Here is a 23246-nt window from a genome sequence, read left to right as displayed (position 1 = left end):
TTCAGTAACATCTCCTGAGCGCATGGGTTTATTGGGTTATTTGGGAGGTAAAAGGCCGCCTTTGTGAGGTGTGTATTTTTATGCCATTTAGACATCTGATCCTACTGCCCCCATGTCCCATATTTGGGACATCTTTGAACCCAGCCAATTCAATTTACCCCATCCACTCATGCATTTTTTAATACGAGACACCCTATGGGCATTTGTAAGGCCAATATTTTAACTCTTTCCATGCTGGAATTTTTGTAAAGATAAAGAATATCTTTAGAAGACTTGCTTATGATTTTTTTTTTTACTCTCATTAGTGAGCTGGGCTCCATTGACCTTGCATGGTTGGATGCAGTACCTACATTCAACCTGCAGGAGGAGCTCGAGAGTTCTCAAGAGGGTCTGGATAGACCCTCTGTGAACTAATTTTCTATTGTTAATGCCATCCTGTGAATGACAGCATTTGTGGTTGCTCTTCGGAGGTAGGGGGGTAGCGTTACTGACATGCCTCGATATCGAGGCATGTCAGCAACAGTTTATGCTTAGGAAGCGATTCCGATCGCTTCCTAAGCTGTTTTAGCCAGGCGCCGCCGCGATCTTTGATGATCGGTGCGGCGGCGGCCATTTTTCTTCCGGGGAAGGCTTTCCTCCCCGGATCCAAGGTCAGCCTCACTTGTGAGGCTTCCGTGGATGCTGCAGATTTCAATGTGTAGTTTACTCTTCTTGCAATTTCTCTACTATGGAGCAGTAAACATGAGTAGCACTTACAACAGGGTCAACTCAGAGACCTACACTGCAACAGGGAACCAAGAGGCCTCACTGAAAACATGCATTACATGCCATTGAGCCTTAAGGTAACAGCCCCAGAATCCTTGACTTCAGTGCAAAAGCAGTTTCCAATTACTACATTTTTTTCATGTAGAAAATCATTCTATGCAAGGGTTATGTGAAAGTAGATGAAATCACTTACTTTGCGAGATGCCGACACAAAACCTCTTTGCAGATCGGTTGCTCTGCCAGCGTCAGCCAAAACTCACAGGCTTCCAAAGCAACGTTTTCATCTTGGTCCTGTGTCCTCTGCAACATGTACTGCAATTACGAAGAAAAAACATACAGCACATCAGGATGAATTAGATTAAATCTTCAAACATAAAACTTTTCAGCAAGCACATTATTAAAATTCCAAATCCCACTTTTCGCTGTTTATTTAAAACGTATGTAGACTCTTCCGCAACTAATGTTCAATTCTCAAGACAAGGTGACCTTGAAAGGAAGCTATAGGAATAGACTTTTTTATGTTCTCAAAACCATGCATATTTGAGATTTGTCTGGTGTATATCTCCTTTGAGTGGGACAAGATAAGTTACTGAATTATGTATTTAAAGTCTGGTCACAGTACTCCTTAACATTACAAGATACAGTAATAAGTGTGTCCCACCAGCTCCAATTATTATTAAAACTAAATACCATTTATAAATATACTTATAGATATTTGTTTAATTTAATATTCAGCAATAGCTATTAAATAGGAAACTAATGGTTTCTAAACTGTATTTCTCATAAACCCATAACTGTAAGTAAGAGGAAGGCAGGAAAAAGTGGTTAGGCATACAGATTTAGAACTGTAGTATAAAACCAGCATCACCTCTACAATGTTATGCATGTGAGGAAGCAACCGATCCATTCGAACTTCAAGTAGCATGACAAGCGCTCGACAAACATTTTTGCGGACCTCGGGGTCTTCATCAGTAGCTAATGCAAACAGATTCTGTTAGGGGTAAAGAAAATACAGAAGTCAGACTGTTTGCTTAGCCCATAGCCACGACCTAAATGTAAAATCTTTTACCTCTACCATTCAGTTTTATTACATGTTACACTATATTTGTTTAATATCTTTTTTGTACATGATTATACCTGGACTTTTTATTTGAATACCAACTGGAGTATCCATTTAAGGTTATACAATATTTTATATATTTTTCTCACTTATAAGGGAACAGACACCCTTTTCTTTTAAAACGTAAAGCAGTGTGCAAAATACAGTGCTTGACAGATAAACAAAGTGCTAAAGAATCATGAAACCTGCACGGTATCATAGCGTGTCGTATTTCCGAATAAGCATCGCTGTGTGGATGTGAGCAGTACCTTTATTCCTTGTCATGCGTTTAATATCACAGGAAAGGGAGGCAGTGTTCTCCTGCCTGAATATTCTGTTTTGTAGATGTTTTTATGACAGTTGGCGTCGTGCCTTCTGATTCTTGAGCACAGGGGATTTCTAAGAAATCCCATGTGGATAACATAGGGATAATGACGTGTAAAGCACGTAGGATTAACTTAGATGTCAGTTTTGAATTGTCCTTCTTGATATACTAGACAGAGTTTAGGTAGTGATTAAGATATAAAGAGACAGGGTGCAGATACACAGGAGGAGATCACGCAAGGCTTGTTGGACAGGAGTCTGTCTGCCCCGAGGTTAGAGAGTCTGTAGCTGCAGCTCTCCAGGACTAACTACCAATCATGCCTTGTCCAGATGGAGGTTGGGGGGGGCAAAATGTCTTTGCCATCAATCAATTTTAGTTGCATCTTGTAGAAAGTTACGTAACTGCATGCAACAGCTTCAGAACCCTATTTGTCTTTGTATCTGGAATGTAACAGTTCCTCCTTAATTCATACAGGCACAAATAGGTTCATGGCCTTTAAACTAATAAACTCAGTGTAGATGTATTGATGAAATATATAGGAATTAAAAAAAGTAAAATAAGATCAGCTGTAACAGCACAAAGAAATGTGTCACGTGTACCTCTATGAAGGAATCTATGTGCAACATAAGAGCCTGCGTTCTTCCAATGATGAACTGGTTCACACAAGCGACAGCATGGGACCTACGGCATAAAAACATCAAAATCAAGAATTTTCGCTGGGACTATGCAGCAATATTTAATGGACTATCAACAGGATAGTAAGACAAAGATATTCTGTTACCTTTGAACTCATAACTAGGTATTGCATTAACACGAAGCTTCTTCAGCCAAAAATGTTCCGCAACAACAATAGTCACTTCCACTCTGTTATACATACAAAGCGGAGCCCTTTTTACCTTTTTTCTAAGATTTAAACAAAGCCACGCTCGCCAGAACATACCTTATTTTTGGACTACTATGTTTGAAGAACTGCAGAAATTTTGGAATCATAACATTGAGAGGTCTTTCCAGAGCATCACTGTCTAAAATTTCTGCTGAATCTTCACAAATTTTCTGAAGGGCTCCAAAGGCACCCTGGAGGATTATAAAATAAAAAACAAAAAATAGAAATGATTTCAAACTACCCAATACACAAAGATAAGTAACTGGGCATTCGGCCTTAATTAAATTGTTTAATCATTCAAAAAAATGTATTCTGATTGGCAGACAATTTCTTTTATCTACCACCAAAAGGTCTCCTCTGGACCCTTTCCTGTTGAAAAAAATAATTTAATCTCCAATCCGTGGTCTACTCCTTACAGATACTAGCAATGTCAGACAGACCAAAGAACTTTTCAAAAGCTCAGTTTTAAGACACAAAAAAGATTCCTGAAAATAATGCTGCTGTTTACAGATTTACGTGCATTTACAATATTTACAAACACTGCTGTACAGGTTTAGTCCTTTCGCTACCGGGGATTTTTAGTACCATAAATACTGTACGTTCGACACTTTATCCTATGTGGGTTTAATAATCCTCTTTTTAGTAGTAGTAGTCACACAAATTATACAACCTCTATTCAGAACTAATAGGGCTTTCATATGAAGCCATAGAAACATATGCGAAAAATTTATAATTGTTAGCATTATATATCACACTATAGGGCAGTATTTCTAATATTTTTGGCTTAAGAGGTTTGGGGGTAGTGAACAAGGGCGAGATCATAATTATTGTATATAATGCTAGGGCAATAAGTATGTAAGGGCTTTTTTTTTTTTGCACTGTTCTCAATTCAATATTAATAGAATATCTTGTACATGTTATGTATGCAGGAGGGATCACAATGACACAACTAAGCTCACCGTTTATTTTACGCTTTCTATATTTAATAAGAAAACCTTTTCCCGTGACCCCCCCCCCACACACACTTATTACACTGATCAGCAAGCAAGTCTCTGGTGACATGCACTGCTGATCACAATCAGAACCTCTAGGGGGCATCTGTCCTGCTGTGACCTTCTGGTTGATGTCAGTAGTGACATCTCCCAAGAGAATACCTGATTTTGAACTCCTGATGTAAAGGTCAGAGGTTAAGATTGGTCCCCTGGAAGGCAGCAATTCTGGCTTCTGGTGACAGGGGAAGTCCTATGCTGGGGCAGGGAGGTACCAGTAAGTCCTAAAAGGCTTTTAAGAACGGGGTTTTTTTTAGGACGTACCGGTAACCAAGAAAACCATAATAAGTTGGAATTGCATTTACTGGTTTTAAATCTAGCACTGTGAAAGTATTTTACCTCACATGTGTTGTAGTCTTCAGAATCCAACAAGCTACACAACTTTGGCAAGAGGTCTGGCCAATTCTGCAACTCTCCTTTAGAAGCAATTGTTGTAATCAGGATACCTAAACAAAACAAATTAAATGAATGAAACTGAATTTTAATGTGCATGTTTCTAGATCAATGCGTTGTGATATACATACGTAAGGAGTTTTGTTAACTTTCCCCAAACGGCATCATACCACACATCTGTTTTTTAGATTGCATTTGGCTCGTCATATTTCACTGTCCAAACAAAAACGCACATATAGCAGAAAACCAAAACTACCGCACTTACCTACAGTCGCCCGAATCAACGGAGAAGGATCACCAATGTTGTTCAAGCACTCGCTTTTGATGAAATCACTAACCCCATTTGGAAAGTTGTGAAAATGCGCCTTCACATTATTTTTTAGTATCAACCCACTTAAAGACCGGGTAGGCTCATCTGAAAAAGAAATAAATATATATCCGATATAGTGAAACAAAGTAATTAATTCACGCACGGAAATAGCGAGACAGCAAACGTGTTCCAAAAACGGTAAGCAAGTTTTTCATCCTTTGAGAAACGTAGCAAAGGAGGCCAGAGTTCCCCAACAGAACCGGCACATAAACTAATAGGAGGTCATTTACACAACGAACGCCAACCGCTAATCCACGTCAGGATGATACAAAAGGAAATCCATTCCAGTGATACGATAACGGGATAAAGGGTATCCACCTCATAACGTCAATATATTTCCACCTGCAGGATGAACGCAGGCGAACAAGTTGAACGGCAATAGGGGGGCTGCCAAGTTTGCTAACACAGCACTCGCCGTATTCCAAAAGGGAAATCCAGAGATCTGCAACGCTTGTGTTCCTTGAAGACTGGTTTGGAAGCGCTTGTGTATGGAACAGCGTCCGACATGTACTGTGTGTGAGCTTTATTAAATGCTTTGCAGTTTTAAATGATGATCTCTAAATGAATATATCCGCGGAGCCTTTGCGTTAAAGCAGTTTATAGGAGGGTGCAGTCCAGTCATTCACTCAGGGGGGCTTTACATTTCTAACACATCCTGCAGCACGGTGTTGAAGCCTTGATATTAAAGTTCTTCCAGTTGTCGGCTTTACCCCAGGGATCTGTGGCCATAGGTAGGCACAAGCCTATTAATTTCCAGTCCCACCTCCACCCTAGCACAAGGATGAAAAACCAGGGAGGAAAAAAAGCCATACAAATTCTGATTTCCATTGGGAGCAGCCATCCTCTATGCTTGCATCCGTGTTTTCTATTAAGAGGCATATGAAGTGCTAATGTAAGGGGGAAGTGACACATTCTTTAAGATTTATAGGCAATACGACACCTTAAGTAGTTTAATAAAAACCTTAAATAGATGTGGAATTTAAAACCTGCCCTAATGAAAGATTTGAACGGAAGCACTGACTACATATTAAAGTGATAGAAGGATCAAAGAAGGAGTTATCTGAAGCTTCTATGAGTTCCTGAGTTCTATAAAAGGTTTCTCCTTGTAGACATGGTTGCCCAGATGGGAATTCCCAAGCCTGTTTATAAATACATTAGCTGCCCCAGGAGCGATGCATTTGTATCACAGCAAACACGTTCCCACCTGGGCCCCTCGCTAGCTTCAGTTCATTAAACCCATGGCAACAGGAGAAGACGTGTAACACGGACGGAAGAGTAAATAACACCCAGAAACTCGAGAACGGAGAATAAAACAGCCAAATCCGGACATTATCTGCGTGAACACATTCTAAAGGACAAACCCTTGCAAGCTTCTCCTAGCGCACAAGTTCGATAATAGATGGACCCGCTTGTCAGATTTGACAATACATTATGCCGGGCCAGCTCAGCCCTTGTTGCAGGCATAATATACCACTTGTAAGCCTCGTTCAACGAGCGATTCCCACTGTGCGTAGTACACAAGCTCGTAAAAGACAATAAGGGTGGGCTTCTAATGATGTCTTCTGAAAGTATCATTGCGTATCTTAACTGCTGGAACTGCTTTACACTGCAGAAACGAGGGTCAGTCCAACCACACAAATTACACCAGCGCCCAACAATCACAATCCTTAAACGATCCTCCTGATTGCTTAAAGTTCTCTATTGCTGATGGTAACCAATCAGGAAGAATTAAATACTTCAGTAACTAAACACGGCATTTGAAATCCTTCCTAGAAATGTTGACTAATTAAAGCCTTGTTGGAATTCTTTTAATTATAAAAAAACGTCATTCATAACTTTCAGGGAAGGCTTAAGTGTCATGTGACACAGCCAAGCACTGACAGGGTGCCGCCCTAGAGACCCTCAAACAAAGGTTTATTTGCTTAACGTGCTAGAAAACGCAATCAATGCTTTTGTCTACGAGGAATTCTACTATTGAAGACTTTAACACTTAAGTGCTATTTGGCAACGCAAACATTAAAAGGAGAAAAAAAGATGCAAAGGCTTGAAGTTACCCCAAATTCACAACGGCTGGTTTTTGTCCTGTATAATTGTAATTTTATATTCTACAGAGAGAAAGTAGTAGAAAAGCACAGAAAAACAAAAAAACAGAAAGGGAAGAAAAATCATGCACAATGGGTCCTATTGAAAGAAGTTCCATTCAGCGGGGCTTTGTGAATAGCCGCTGCATTGCTGGATGTGTTCAATGTGTTCACGTTTACAACATAAACAGCCGATTTCACTAAAACTACATCAGCAAAACACACCAGAACCCAATTTACCAATTCATCAAACTAAACCATCCACGCAATTAAATCATTTTAACCGAGAACAAAGGAGATATCACTATATGAAATCACTTTATCCTAGAACTATACACATTTATTTCAAGCTTTGTGTTACTTCCTACATCACACCTCATTGTCAATCCGACTCAAACATGTCTCGCAACAGGTGAACAGTAAGTGGAGGGCCAAACACGTAAATGCATATGATGGCGAAGCACCCCCTTTACACACGCACAGAAAATGTTTTCAGCCAAACGTCTTCAGCAATGTAAGCAGACGGGGATGAGGCAAGCGAATTGGTGGCGCTCACGCAAAAAAGAAAAAGTTCATTTAAAAAGGGACACCCCGCTATCAAACACTAAAAGTGCACGACGGCTGGAACGCCCCTTTATCATAAATATTACTTCTATCGCTTGAAGGAAGGAACTCTAATACACAACAGCTTTATTCTATGAAAGCTAAACCCATGAAACATCCCATTAGCACACAAATCCTATAACGTCCAACATTAAAGAGGCAAGTATCGGTGAAAGTATTGAATAGCGTCATATCCAGTAATATAGCGCAGCATCACAGAGGAGTAGCTTTTATTTCATACATCTTTCTGTTATCTGCAGGCCTGAATGGCCGTCACCGTAGGCAGTCATTCCCTATTCACCGCAGTAGAGCTAATGGAGCCCGGGCCCAAAATCACAACCCTTTACAAGGTAGGACACCCACGCTTCAGTAAAAAAAAAAACCTTAACCCCTTAATGACAAAGCCCGTACATGTACGGGCTCAAAATGCATTGTTTTCAATGGGTTTAGGGGCCGCCCATTGTCCTTAAGGGGTTAAAAGCCATTTTGTGAGATTCGTTAAATTAAAATCCGATATAAACGTTCAGTTAAAACATATATATAGCATTTTTATTTTTCCTATATACAAATACCAAACACACTAATAGTAAGAAGCAGCATACATAACAGCATTGTTAAGTAATGCTAATTATACAGTTCTAATGGTGACATTTAAAGGGTAGGTTCATCTTTATGTAAATTATATGTTATATAAAGCATCAAAATGTACAGGAAGATTTTATTATGAGATGAGGAGTCAGAAGGACTAATTCAGATGTCAGGAAACACTTATTTTTCATTAATCGCTACAGAAGTGTCACCTTCCTGGCTCATTACAGATATTAAGGTGGCTCTTAAAACCTGCCTGGCTCACAGATACGGCGGAAATGTGCCAACCCCTGGTGTTTAAAGCAGAACTCTCACAGAATAGACATGAATATTATCCAGCAAAGCATTCACAGTGCTCTACCCTTTCCAACTCCAACAGGTGCAATCCTGAGAGCGTACGTCCAGACACAAAAGCTGAGAAACTTGCACCGCTGTCACAAGACGCAAAACGTATTTTAATCACTTGTCACCAGAGGAACCATGAAGGGAATTTTAGGCGATTTCCTCTGTTTCCACAAATCAGGAGAAATGAAAGCAATGCTGTACGTCAAGCGCAAGCTATTGTCTGTTACAAGTCATGCCTCAGCCAGAAACTACAAAATATATAGACTCCCCTCCTCCAATGTCACTTACACAGAGGCGGTCCACGTGTGGATGTTTGGAGCCCATGCCAGGTGACTTGCACAGAGATGTCTATAGAATCCATAGCCTGAGAAGCTAGTATAAAAGATGCAAAAATCTGTATCTATGGCTGCATATACTTTGGAAGTTTCTCAGCCAGGAACATGGCGTGGGGTAAGTGTACAGGATTCAGCGAGGCACAAATATCAGTCCTAGTTTTGGTTACATTTATCAGAAAGGATAAAGTTGGTCTATAACCGGTCCTTTACCAAACTAAATGTAAATAGAATAGAGGCTGGTATAACACTAAAGAAAGCCGCAGCCCACCTTTCAATCCCCCTGGCCAAGCTAGGCCTGAATATATCTTAAGTTTTCCAGTCAAGCAGCTATACATGAGACGCACATTATAATATGTCTGAGGTTCAGCCTGTGTTACGGAGTCCACTCATTGCATATAGAAAACGTAGAATATAAGGGCCGCTTGAGTTCATGAAGATCCGTATACAGCCGTCTCCCTTAACATTCTCACGTGTGTGATAGATATATATATTTTACACACTTACACAAACAGTCCCTTATAGCCAGAGTTAAGACGTGTATAATTCTATCAAACATTACCCATCATGCACCGTGGGAAGTAATAGGTCGCTGCTGCCCAAGCAGAGCCCTGTTGACGCAATGTATGGAACCCACGTATTTACCGTAGTATTTTTGAAACATGGTTTTATAGAGCTAATCTGCAGCTGTCAAGCATAAAACTAGAAGTGGTTTTTCAACATAGCAAGATTTACCATGAAAACAGATCTGAAGTATACTTTCATTAATTTGGTGTACAAATATATCCCAGATCCAGCACATATTAGAAAGACTTAAAGATACAGAGAGACCAGGATGGGATTGGGGGGTTTGCTGCGCAAAGAATATGGGGGGGGGAATCATTGACAGACTGTCAGGAGCTGCATGAACACAGTCACAAAACGTCTTGCATCACAGACCTCTTTCTGTAACCGGCTGTCCTTATGACTTACCTTCGCACGGAGCTCCGCTGGACATTCTTTGCCGTTCACAAAACGAGACGTTAAAACACCATTAACTCTGCAGTATTTAACTGGCTAACATTGTCGACTCATAATTATTCACAAGATTTAAACGCTAAGCACACAAAGCCAGAAACAAAAGGCTGATGTGCGGAAAGCCACGCTCATTAAATGCAAAACCTTTACCTTCAGATTTTAACTTCGTGAGGACAAAAATCAAATAGTTGTTGAAGTCCGGGAACTGGTTGAGCTGCTCCAATTTCTGAAAAAGGTTAATGTTAAGGACAATCCGTGGCATGTTCTGATTACACTGACATCAGTAATAAGAACAACGAGCTCCTCTGTGTCCCTGCTGCAGAAGACAGCGGGAAGACTGCAGGTGGGTTTATTATTTACACCTTTGCTTTCTGGCCGCTGTACGAGGGGCGATAACACAAGACAAACATGAAAACGGGGTCGTGTCAAATTCTCATACATGAGGAGAGGCTTAATTAAAGCATTTATACGTGCAGTGCGGTAACTGAATTATGGCAGTCAAACAGAATAACTATGTTTATTAAAACTAGCTTGCGGTGTGTCGGTTTAAAAATTTGCGTCTCCTGAGAAATTAGAAGACGCCAGAACTACATCTTTAATATACATCTTTACATTTTGCAGACACTACCAGGCGCTGCTCTAAACAAAGAATATTCCACCTCCATCAGCTGCATCTATTTTTACTCTTCATGGTTCGTTTTATTAATAACTAGGAGGCGAGTGACAGGTTCCAAGATGATGTCCCTAAAACATCGTCAAGCAAGCACTCCATCTATAAACGCACAGACGGAGGCATGGTATCTTTATACGGAGCTTAATTACAAAGCGTGTTACCAGGAACATGCCAAACATTAATAATATGCTTAAAGGCTGATAATAGCAAAGATTTTTTTTAATGACTCAACTGTTGCTTTACAAGCTTGTTATGCAAAGTACCATCAGTGTACTCGACACTTGTGTATAGTAATCGACCAATGCTGCCAATTTCTAAGCTGGCCCTGTCACATTTCCCCAGAGTACTAGCTACGCATGTTCAACAAGTAGAGACTCAACCGAGCCCAGCACAAGTCTATGGACAGACAACAAAGCAAGAAAAAGCACCTGAGCAATAAATATTGGGGGCTCCGTCACTATATGGCCATATATTGCTTAGCCCCCCACTTCGAAGTACCTGGGTTTGGAGAGTCCTACCTAAAGTTACATTTCTTACCAAGGAGCTGCCTACAGATCGCTATTATGGGTAAAAAAAAGGTTTGCGTTGTTGTGAGATCTACATACAGGATTTAACTACATATTACACGCACCTTACACGCATGCAAGAGGGGCTGATTTGCACCCGTGTGGCAGTTATCGCACAGATGCTACAATGCCCTGGGAAGCCATTGGATTTAGCTTTCTAGCGGTGTTCACACTGAGGCATGTGATAAAGCTGGAGGGAAATCGATGTTCTTTATTTCATGTGAAAGGAATCGCTCTGACAGGCAGTAAAGACGAGGAGTTTAATAGAAACATTTGCTACAAACAGGATATGACTAAAAGGAAGCTGCGTTAGAGCGGCAGCGCTGAGCAAAACGTTACTGTGCGCATCGCACACAGCGCAAAAAACTTTATTAACACAATCAGATGGACGGAAACATGGAGGCTGACAGCAGATGAGCATTCAGCCCTTTTCTCCTGATGTAGAGACTCGGATCTTAATCATTTCCTGGTCAGGTCTTAGATTCAGGATAGCTTTACGTCTGTCCCATGCATGCTTAAACTCCCAAACACTACCACATCTGACGGGAGGCTGTTCCACTTACATACCACCCTCTCAGCAGTGAGATACACAAACAGGATGTAAGTGATGTTAACTGATACATTCACATGTCAGAGAGGTTTGTGAAGGCTATAAAACTGATGCCCCCGAGCAATAACCCCGCACATCCGCCTATCCCATACACTATGTCGCAGACCATGTGAGCCCATCACACCCTCACGTTGTCTGCACTTAAGGCCGATTTACCCCGTTTCCTCATCTCGGCCAGTGTCTGCGTGTGAGGCCGGGCCCGAGTACAGCCAAACCGGGTCTCCCATTAGAAGCAAGCTGCTTCCGACGTGATACAGATGGAATTCTAGAGCCTGGAGAGGCCGCGCCGGGTGTGGCGGGAAGTGCGAGGTCGCGAAAGGCCACAGGGTCACGGAATAATGTTCACCCCGAGCCAGGCGCGCTTGACGGGTCACTGGAAGTCTAGACTGGACATTTAGACGGCTTCTGCGTGGCCTTCTCCACCTGACTGCACGCACACCCGGCAACAGGCGTCCGACAGGGCCCAAAGGCCTACAGACGCACTTCCGAGGCGGGAGCCGGCAAATCCAATCCTCAGCCCTTCATTGGGCCCTGAGAGCATCCCAGCACATACGTTCCAAGGTGAGCAAAAGCCCACACACCAGGCACTTAGCCCAGGACCCTAGGCCGCGGCCTCTCCGCTGCCGCCATTCACTGTCACGGACCCGCCCGGTACCGAGTTACCGCTTCACAGAAAGGATACTTGCTGCACTGATCTCTGGATGTTTGTGTCAGGTGACTGCGACTCCTTGAGCAGCTGCAGGATCTGCTGGAGGCCCTGCTCGTCCGGCTTCCACTCGTACTCCATGCTGAGTGCGCGAGTCACGGCGCAGGGACACTCACACGGTGCGGCGGGCGCGAGGAGACTGACGGGGAGGGGGCGGGGTGGAGCGGCCTGACGGGGAAATACCTGAAGCGGCGCGGTCCTAGAGCCCGCCGGATAATGACTGGTAGCTGCAGGGTCCTAGTGCCTGTGGGATGCAGTCATAAGCTCCCCAAAGGAAATATCACACAACATGCTGTCCGCAGATGTTTTAGCGCAATCGCAACAGAAGGAAATACAAAGTTAACAATCGTAAAGAAGCTGACAATATACAAATTGGACAGTAGCATTAAAGGGACAGTTTAATGTACCAGACAGCCTAACAAATGAAGTATGCTGATGGCAAGAGACAAGAGTGATTACTCAATGCTAATTCTTCTAGATCTATCAGCTGCATTTCACACCATTGATCATCAGAGTCTAACTGAGTGCTTGCAAGGTCTATGCAGTCTGGGAGGGACTGTTATATAATGTGGTTAATCGGTTGTCGTGGTTTAGGATATCACTGCTATGCGGATGATACACAACTTTATCTTTCCTTTACACCGGGAACTGAGGATCCAACACCTCTAACCTACACATGCCTAGCAGATCTCCTACAATGGATGAAAACTAGTTGGTTAAAGGTAAACCCTGATAAGACAGAAGTCCTGCTAATCAGAGGTAAAAGGATAACTTCACCAATCCTGTTAAACGGCAACCCTCCCAGTATAAAACTCAGTGATTCAGAGATATCCAGATCAAGCGAAGTGCAAAACCTTGGAGTGTTGCTTGACAGCGGTTTGTCACTTAAAAAACTAAATCTGCCTTCTTTAATCTAAGGAACATAGCCAGGATAAAGCACCTAATCTCACCTGAGGACACTGCCGCCCCGATCCATAATTTTGTGACATCTCGTCTGAATCACTGCAACGCTCTATACCTAGGCCTCCCAGAGAAAGAACCTCATCGCCTACAGATGGTCCAAGATGCAACAGCCAGACAAATTAGCCCCACTTATCAGACCTATTCTCCACTCTCTCCATTGGCTTCCTATTAACTGGAGAATGTATTTTAAGATGGACCCCTGTTACCTGAAAGAGTTATCACTCTACATCCCAAGTCACCCTCTTTAATCTACACATCTTTCTCTTCTTTTGGTGCCCAGACTGGGGACAAAATCATGCTCACCTGTATTGGTTAGTCCCTCCATACTGTGCTCTCAAGGGCTGATCAATAAAGTGAAGGTGGGAAAGATTTTCTCCGGGACGCAGGTTGAGGGTATTGGGGAGTTCCCTGTGATCTCTGACAGCCGGGGATGGTCTGCGCGATGGACGCAGACAACCCCCGCTGCTAACCGCACCTCCTCCCGGCTGCAGCGGAAGTTGTCTACGCGAATCGCGTAGAGCTCTACACGCTGCCCTGACTACGCACCGGGGACTCAGAAGCTCCGGTAAGTTTGGAGGAGGGAGGGGGAAGGAGTGTTAAATGGGGGGCATAAGGCATTTCTGGAGGCAGAGTGCTCTGTGAAATGCCTTTTAACCTCCTTAATGCCACTCTGCCTCCAGAAATGCCTTTTAACCCTCTATACGCCACTCTGCCTCCTGAAATGCCTTTTACCTCCCTATATGCCACTCTGCCCCATAATATGCCCTTTAACCACCTAAATGCCGGAGTGGCATATAGGGGTATAAGGCAATTCTGGAGGCAGAGTGGCACATAGGGGGTCAAAAGGCATATCATGGGGCACAGTGGCATTTAGAGGGTTAAAAGGCATATCATGGGGCACAGTGGCATATAGGGGGTAAAAGGCATTTCTGGGGCAGATTGGCAAGCCAGGGGGCAGATGTGCATAACTGGAGGGGCAGGTTGAAAAAAAAAGGAAATAAAAAAACAAAATATTTTTTTCAATCATAGCTTTTATTAAAAAAAAATGTTCACATAGTTTACATGAATTAACATTTACTAGTAAAACTTTTTTCCTATAGGGTTGTCTTATATTCAGGCTTTTTCTTTTTTTCATTAATTAATATTCAGATTTTGGGGGGTCGTCTTATATGGTATGTGTTGTACAGATAGAATTCTAGACATATGAGTGGGAAGACGTGATAATGGCGGACAGAGTGTAGGGCTCGCCAGAAGTGGAAACATCTAGGAGTAACAATAGCTCAGCCACAAAGTGATATACCACCCACACTCACAGAGCGTGACCACCGAGTCCTGAGCAGTGTAGTGTGTAAAAATCACCCGTCCTCTGTACAGACTTTCAAACTGTCTCCAGAAGCAACATCAGCACAAACACTCTGTGTCAAAAGCCGAAGATCACTATGTGCAATGCCAAGTGTTGGTTGGAGTGGTGTAAAGTTGACTTGTGCATTTTGATTCATCTATGTGGCAAATTTAAGAAAATTAGCAGACTTCTTTAATTCGTACGAATGTCCAAAAAACCAGGCCAGCCACCCAGGAAATTAAAAAAAAAAAAAAAAAAGGAAAAAAGCTTTTCATTTTTCATGGTGTTTCACTCACACTCTCTCACACTCTCTGCATGTATCCCTAACTTTTTTTTGACCACTTCTGCTTCTGTGTCTCGCAGCTTCGCTTCGTGTCTCACAGTTCCACTTCCGTGTCTTGCATCTTCTTGCTCTTCATCTTATTGTTCTTCTCTCTTCTTTCTCAGTCCGCATCTCCACGGACATAACTTCCACCAAAATGGTGGAGCTTCCCGTGATGTTCGCTCCCCCAATTTGGTCGGGGGAGAGGATGTCACCGCAAGCTGTACAATTTCCTACTAGAATAATCTTCTGTGAACTCCTACCAAAATGGTAGAGCTTGAAACTTCCCCCAAAATGGCAGAGCTTCTGGTGATGGCCCTCCCCTGATTGGAGAATCGGGAAGAGAACGTCACCATAAGCTCCACCATTTTGCGCTACGATAACCCTGTATGAACTGCCACCAAAATGGCGGAGCATCTGGTGATGTCCACTCCGATGTTTGGAGGAGTGAGAGGAAGAGGACATCATCAGAAGCTCCTCCATTTTGGCAGAAGCTTGCCGGGATGTTGTGTCCGGGCAGATTAGAATGAAAAAAAGAAGAGAGGAGAACAAGAATATGCAGAGTGGAGCTGCAAGACATGGAAGCGGATGTGGTCAGCAGGGAACGTAGAGAGACATTAAGAGCGCATGAGAGCGATAGTGAACCAAAATGAGTGAGAGAGCGAGAGACTATAAGAGTGTTAGAGGGTGAGTGTAAATATAAGTGTCAAACAACACATTTTGTTTCCACAATGAGCCCAGACTTTCATCTGAAATAAGCAGGAAGCAGAATTCATTGTCTGAGAACGAATGGGTAAAAAAAACGGAAAATTTTCGGACCCATTTGCACAAGTCTAATGTAAAGCACATAGCAGTGGAATCATGTTCTCTGGAGTGACGAATCACATTTCACTATGTAGAAGTGTGATGGACAGATCTGTGTTTGGTGAATGCCAGGAGAATGCTACCTACTGAAATGCATGGTGCCTACTGTAAAGTTTGGTGGAGGAGGGATAATGGCCTGGGGCTGTGTTCGGGGCTTCGGCCTCTTTGTTCCAGTATAGGGTAATTTTTATTATTATTTATTGTTTTATATAGTGCCATAGTATTCCATAATGCTGTACAATCGGTAGACAGAACATAACAAGTAGTATATAACATAACACTTTGTGTTACTGAAACAACAGGTGAGGAGGGCCCTGCTCAAACGAGTTTACAATCTAAAGGATATTTAAATCTACAGCATACAAAGACATTTTAGTCAATTGTATGCTTCCAACTTTGGGGCACCAGTTTGGGGAAGACCCTTTCTGTTCGGCATGACTGACCCCCTGGACAAAGCAAGCTCCATAAAGAGATGGTTTTGTGTGTTTTCATGTGGAGGAACTCGAGCGGCCCACACAGAACCCTGACCTTAACCCCATTCTCATCCAACACCAGTGCCTGACAAATGCTCTTTTGGCTGAATAAACAGAAATCCCCACAGACACCAAAGGCTTCCCAGAAGATTAAATCTGGGAAGGTTTTGTGCATCCAATAGTACTAGGAGTGATGGTTACAATTCTACCTCTCGTTACAAAAGTGCTTCATTCAGCAGAGTAGTTAGAATAGCACATTTAAGATATAGTTACAGAAGTTACAGAATAACAAACAGTTATTATAGAAATACAGAATTTGTCGGCTGATAAGAACCATTTAGCCCGTTTACTCTGCCCATTTTCCCTGATGTAAAGATTCAAACGTTAATCAGTCCTTGGTCTTGTCTTAGATTTGGGATAGCTCTATGCCTATCCCATACATGTTTAAGCTCCCTCAATGTATTAGCCTCTACCACTTCTGATGGGAAATTGTTCCATTTTTCTAACACCCTCACAGTAAGGTAAGTACTATGATAGTTTAATGTAACGTTTATACATTATGTCTAATGTGGCTATTATGAATCCATTGGTTTTGATGGTAATGATTTTGGTATGGGAATTACCCGTGTAGCAATTTTAATTAAACTCAGCAGGTGGTGCCACATTGCTTGCTGTTTATGTAATGTTTAATAATGCCATCCATTCAGCATAATTATATATTATTAACAAGAAAGAACACAGGTATATTTATGGGGATAAGAGGTTAGTCCAAATGGTATTTCCCAGTTGCTTCTGTAATATTCTTATTGCGCCAGACACTTAATTATGCTAACATCTATCTGGGTTAGTCCTTATTGAAGTCACCATTAAAGAAAGTCAGTGCAAGTTGCCAACTATCTTATTCAATTTAGAAAGGGGACATTACATTACATTCATTTATATAGTGTCAGCAGACTCTGTAGCGCTGTTACAACAGAGTCGGTAGAATATTTTAAAATCAGAAACAATAACAAACTGGTACAAAAGGAGAAGAGGACTCAATCTAGTCGGTGGTGAAACGGCAGGAGAGGACTGCTCGGATGGAGTCAGGATGAGCTGTAGATATTGTTGGTCATTCAGATGGCTTGATTAGGATGCTGGCTGAGAGTGTTAGGAAGAACGGTTACGCTTCTCTAAAAAAAAGGGCTTTTCAGAGAGCTTTTTTAAAGTCACGTACGAGGGAGAAAATCTGACAGAACAAGGAAGGGAATTTCAGAGAAGGGGTATAGCACGGGTGAAATCCTGAATACAGGAGTGGGAAGAGGTAATGACAGTAGAAGGGAGACGCAGAGAAACAAAGAAGGAGGTTGAGGGTGTATTTGGATAGGAGGGTAGAGATGTTGAGGGTGCAGAGTTGTTAAGGGCTCAGAAGTTTGAATTTGATTTTGAATTTGACAGAGAAAGATTAATCTAGCTGCAGTGTTGAGGATGGATTTGGTGAAAGGCAGGAGAGGTGGAGACCAGTTAGCAGGGAGTTGGAATTATCCAGACTGGATATCACAAGGAAGTGGATTAATATTTTAGTTATTTCTTTGTGAGGATTGGCCGAATTCGAGAGATGTTGGCAGGATTTGTGAGGGAATGGATGAAGGAGAGAGCAGCGTCAAGTTTAACACCAAGGCAGCAAACTTGGTCAGTTGGTTGAGAAGAGTCACTTCTCTGGATCTCTGGGTGGTTTCCAGAAAAACTCGGCGTCTCAGGAGCAGTACTCCACTTCCCGCCGATTACCCACTGATGTCCCCAGCTGTAACGCCCACTTACATCAGTGGGACCACGCATCATCGTCAGCGAGACAGTCCACTGACGCCAGGACTTCCTGCCCATGTCCCGCAAGAGAGGGCTCCGGGTAGCTGGAGCCATAAAGTTCCCAGGTATGGTCTCTTAGCTCCCCAACTAGCTCAGTTACTGCATGTACAGTTACTCAGTTACAGTATGAAGGGCCTTGTCTACATGTAACGGGCATATCATGCCTCTCACTAGAAAGGACAATAGCCACAGAGGTAGATGCTGGGGTGCTGTCCTGGGTCAGGGATAGTGCAGTGCCCAACATAACTACACCACTGCAATCACTATGTGCTATAACAAAAAAAAATGTTTAGTGTAATGGAGCTGTCACATCAGCCGTGTTCCTTTACCATTCCTGACAAAAGCCTCACCGCTATGAACACCACATGTCAGACATGTGCTCCTGGACCTGTCACACACACAAAACAAAAATCAAAACACATACCGGTGTGTATATATACATATATATATATATATATATATATATATATATATTTATTTAAACACAAAACGGCTGGTGAACTTTTGCATACTACAATATTTATTTTACTTTCATTTAAAATATTTGGCATCTACCAGGAAAGAATATGTGTTTGTTACATGTTTCTATATTTGTAACATTAACTCATTATGTGATGCACAGTTTGTGTTATATTACTCATCTTTGAAAAGCTTAACTTACCTTGAAAAAGAAATATAAATGTCTCCCAAGGTAAAGTGTAAGTTTCACCTAAATATAAATAGAGATAAACTGTAAAAATCGATCTAGCTCCACAAGTGGAAAAACTATTTCTGACACACTTGAAGGCTTCTTTTGATTCTAGTCCAGATCCGACGAGGAGAAAAAGAACAGAAATGTACAAGGGCTGGTGGTATTGTATGGTGAGAAGGAAATATGAAGAGAGGAAGGCAGGATGAGCTCTCAGAACACAGCCATCAGGGAAATATTTGTGGGTAATAATAATAATAATTGTGGATAATAATAATAATATGTGGATCCCTCACTAGGAAGGACATGCAGCTGAGGAGACACAGTGTGTTTTTACATTGTGTGGTTGGACACAAACTGAAAAATTATTGCCACAATGCCACTCAATGGTGGTTTGGTTATGTCCAGGGGCTGGGCCCTGTCATTGAAAATGGGGAGGAAGGAGCAAAAAATTAGAAAGAGGGACAGAGTGAAAAATATATAGAAGAGGGAAGGAAATGTTACACAGGGAATCAAAATCATAATAGATATTAATTGGAGGGGAAACTATGAAGGGCAATTGGAGAATAAATTGAAAGAGAAATTCACAAGGGGTCTCTTCATAAAAGGAAGAGTTGACAGAAGGATTTGCAGGACAGTTATACTTCAACCCTATAAGCTATGAAGGCTCATCCCCAATACGCTTCTGCTGCAAGAAGAGATGGGCTCTGTAATGCATAGTTAAATCAGTGATATTTCTCCAGTCTCTTCACCTAATAAATTATACATGATACAGGGGCAGCTCAACCATTCTAGCTGGAGAAACCTGCTACTGATGGCACTTCATAATGAGCAGTGTTAAAACCGCAACTCTTCTGCAAACTCACGTGACAACTGTCCCTTTAGTGAATAAACCCCCAAAAGCATTGAATAGTACAAAGGGGAAGAAGGATCAGAAAATGCCAAATCGGGAGAAATAGGTGAAATGAGGATGTGACTTTAACTGATTATTAACAGTGACTCCAAAGGGGTTCTTCACAATTTTAAATACATTTTCTCTATAGCTCTAGATGAAAGAGGTCCATTTTGAAACCCTTTGGGTCTATGTCCCAAAATTCTGGCAGCTGACGCCAGAGGATGCAATAATACGCTCTATAATACGCAACATTAGGACAAAATCCCTGCTGGTGCACGGGAGATCATTTTACAGTCTGCTAGCTGCGGCAAAAATAAGTGAAAATGATAATGCTTGAATAAAATAATTAATAATAGTATGAAATAATTTAAAGAAATAAACATATGGGCACCTATAACTGCCAAAATAAATGAAAATCCTACACATGAGGCGTATCCAAACTCAGGACACGTGTATGAATATATTTTGGGTTTTCATTTGCACTACTTGCGTACAATTTATAAGCGGTAAAAACTATAAAACAGTGTGTTTTAACATTTTCCCTTTAAAAAAATTCCATACTAAATGATGAGTTATATGGATGAATATGGTTTAAAGAGAAAGCTCTACTTGTCCTGAAAACACAATATACAGATGTACGAAAAACAAACTACACCCTTTTTAAATTCTATGGTTTTACATATCAGGGCATAATCATCTGTTCCTTAGCAGGTCTTAAATTAGGTAACTACAACCTCACATGACACAACAACACATGAACAACAACACATGACACATTACACCGTGACATGATTTATTCAACAAAAATAAACCCAAAATGGAGAAGCCATGGGTAAGTACAACCTCACTGCTTTTAGAGGAATTAAGATGCTAAGTAGCAGACAGGCGCTGATAATTAAATGTCTGGTTAATTGATCATCAGCAAGTGTGATCAGCTCTATAAAAGCCAAAGTTTTAGCAGTTTGCTGGTCTGGAGCAATTAGGTATATGTTAACACAATGCCAAGGAGGAAAGACATCAGCAATGATTTTAGAGAAGCAATAGTTGCTGCCCATCAATCTGGGAAGGGTTATGAGTCCATCATTCTGTAGCAAGAAAGATTATTAAAAAGGAGGAAAACATTCAAGTTGCCAATCTTCCCAGGATCAAATTCACCTCAAGGTCAGACCGTGCAATGCTCAGAGAAATTGCAAAAAACCCAAGAGTTACATCTCAGACTCTACAAGCATCAGGTAACTTGACAGTACAATTAGAAAAAACTTGTTCATGACAGTACAATTAGAAAAAAGACTTAACAAGTATGGTTTATTTGGAAGGATTGCCAGAAGAAAGCCTCTTCTCTCTAAAAAGAACATGGCAGCATGGCTTAGGTTTGCAAAGTTGCAAGGAACTTTTGGACAGACAAGACCAAAGTGGAGATTTTGGGCCATTATGCACAGCGCCTTGTGTCTGGTGAATACGAAACACAGCATATAAACACAAACACCTCATACCAACTGTCAAGCATGGTGGTAGAAGGGTTGTTTTACAGCCACAGGACCTGGGAACCTTGCAATCAGTGAGTTGACCATGAAAGTTTGAATGAGTCAAATGTAAGATCATCTGCAGGGGAGGGCTGGCAGCCTAAGGCCTGGGGGGCAAGTCAAGTGAAGTGGCCCGTTGTGCCACGAATCAACCCACCATACATGCCCATCTTTTCCTGAACGCGTATTCATTATAAAAATACAAATATGATTCAAATGTGGCTCAACATAAGTAAATTTAATAGCAACAAAGAATGGTAAAAAAAGGCAAAACCTAATGTCCCCCTGATGCTCAGCCAGTTAAATGCCCCCCATAATACTGGCTGAGGATTATGGGAAGTATAGTACACAGCAGCAGGGAAATTATAAAGGCTAATATGAGTACCCAACCAGGATCATACCTTAAAGTGGGCTGATTGGGGACAGAGCTGACACTGAAGAGCTGAATGGGGACAGCAATGACACGGGGGCTGAAGGGGACAGAGGTGACACTGGGAGGGGCTGATTGGGGACAGAGCTGACACTGAAGAGCTGAATGGAGACAGCAATGACACGGGGGCGGAAGGGGGGCAGAGGTGACACTGGGAGGGTCTGATTGGGGACAGAGGTGACACTGGGGAGCTGAATGGGGACAGCAATGACATGGGGGGTCGAAAGGGGACAGAGGTGACACTGGGAGGGGCTGATTGGGGACAGAGGCGACACTGGGGAGCTGAATGGGGACAGCAATGACATGGGGGGGCTGATTCGGGACAGAAGTGACACTGGGGACACACTTACATAGACACACACATACCTATTTTTTTGTTTTTAACGAATACAAAAAAATATTATATATTATTGTACAAAAATAAATTGGTTTGCTAACCTTCTACTTCCACTTTTGGGGGGTTTCGTCTAGACCTCCATCCCCTGGTAGCAACAGACTGTTTTCTATGTATACAGGATGTCAGTGACACGACATCCGGTGCTCCAGCAGTCTGAGTGCAAGGGGGCGGAGCTTTCACCCCTCACGCTGCTCCCATCACTATGCAGCCATCAGATTGCTGGAAAACTGATCTAAACGGCCGCTGGGTGCTGATGCAGCCGGCCGGAGCTACTTTAATCCTTTTTTTATTTATTTAATATGCCGGATCGGCTTGCCATATTAAAAATAAATAAATAAAGTATTAAAGTAGCGCCGGCCGGCAGCATCAGCACCCACAACCGTTTATATTAGATTTCCAACAATCTGATGGCCGCATAGTGATGGGAGCAGCGTTGTGATCTCACGCTGCTCCCATCACTAGGCGGCCATCACATACTATTTCATTTAATAGCCGATCCGGCTTGCCATATTAAATTTAAAAAGAAAGTATTAAAGTAGTGCCGGCCGGCGGCATCAGCACCCAGTGGCCGTTTAGATTAGATTTCGGGCGGCCCTGATCATCTGTCCAACAGCTAAAGCTTGGACAAAATTGAGTCATGCAACTGCAGAATGATCCCAAGCACACCAGCAAATCTACAACACAATGGTTGTAAAGGAAAAGAATCAAGGTGTTGCAATGGCTCAGTCAAAATCCAGACGTTAACCTGCATACACAAATGCTCACAAACCTCAATGAACTGAAGTAGCATTGTAAAGAAGAGTGTGCCTAAATTTCTCTGCAACAATGTGAGAAACTGATTACGTCATATAGAAGAGAATTACTTCAAGTTATTGCTGCTTAAGGTGGTTCTACAAACTATTGGATCATTGGGTATACTTAATTTGTCACACATGGCTTCTCCATTTTGGCTTTATTTTTGTTGAATAAATCATAACACAATGTTGTTCATCTGAGAATGCATTTACCTAATTTTTGACCTACTATGCAAAATCATAGAACTGACTTTGAGGGTATACTTTCTTTATCATATGAATATATACCTTTTGTGCGGATACCC

The 23246-nt window shown here is 42.0% G+C and overlaps 1 protein-coding gene across 2 annotated transcripts in view; it reads right to left on the bottom strand.

Annotated features, from left to right (window-relative positions):
* The window catches only part of TNPO1 (transportin 1), a 28548-nt gene extending 15852 nt beyond the window's left edge, over positions 1 to 12696 (bottom strand). Inside the window, exons 1-8 of one of the 2 annotated variants that reach the window (XM_053475501.1) lie at positions 12382 to 12696; positions 10001 to 10076; positions 4780 to 4929; positions 4461 to 4567; positions 3130 to 3263; positions 2789 to 2870; positions 1634 to 1756; positions 959 to 1077 (exon numbers count right to left, since the gene is read on the bottom strand). In XM_053475501.1, coding sequence (XP_053331476.1) covers positions 959 to 1077; positions 1634 to 1756; positions 2789 to 2870; positions 3130 to 3263; positions 4461 to 4567; positions 4780 to 4929; positions 10001 to 10076; positions 12382 to 12486 — 896 coding nt within the window. In that variant the 5' untranslated portion in view covers positions 12487 to 12696. The remainder of the gene's footprint in view (positions 1 to 958; positions 1078 to 1633; positions 1757 to 2788; positions 2871 to 3129; positions 3264 to 4460; positions 4568 to 4779; positions 4930 to 10000; positions 10077 to 12381) is intronic. The other variant, XM_053475508.1, reaches the window with a different exon arrangement.
* Between the last annotated feature and the right edge of the window lie 10550 nt (positions 12697 to 23246).

Source organism: Spea bombifrons, chromosome 1, assembly GCF_027358695.1.
Source record: "Spea bombifrons isolate aSpeBom1 chromosome 1, aSpeBom1.2.pri, whole genome shotgun sequence".
Lineage (NCBI taxonomy): Eukaryota > Metazoa > Chordata > Amphibia > Anura > Pelobatidae > Spea > Spea bombifrons.
This window is presented reverse-complemented; position numbering and strand designations above follow the sequence as displayed.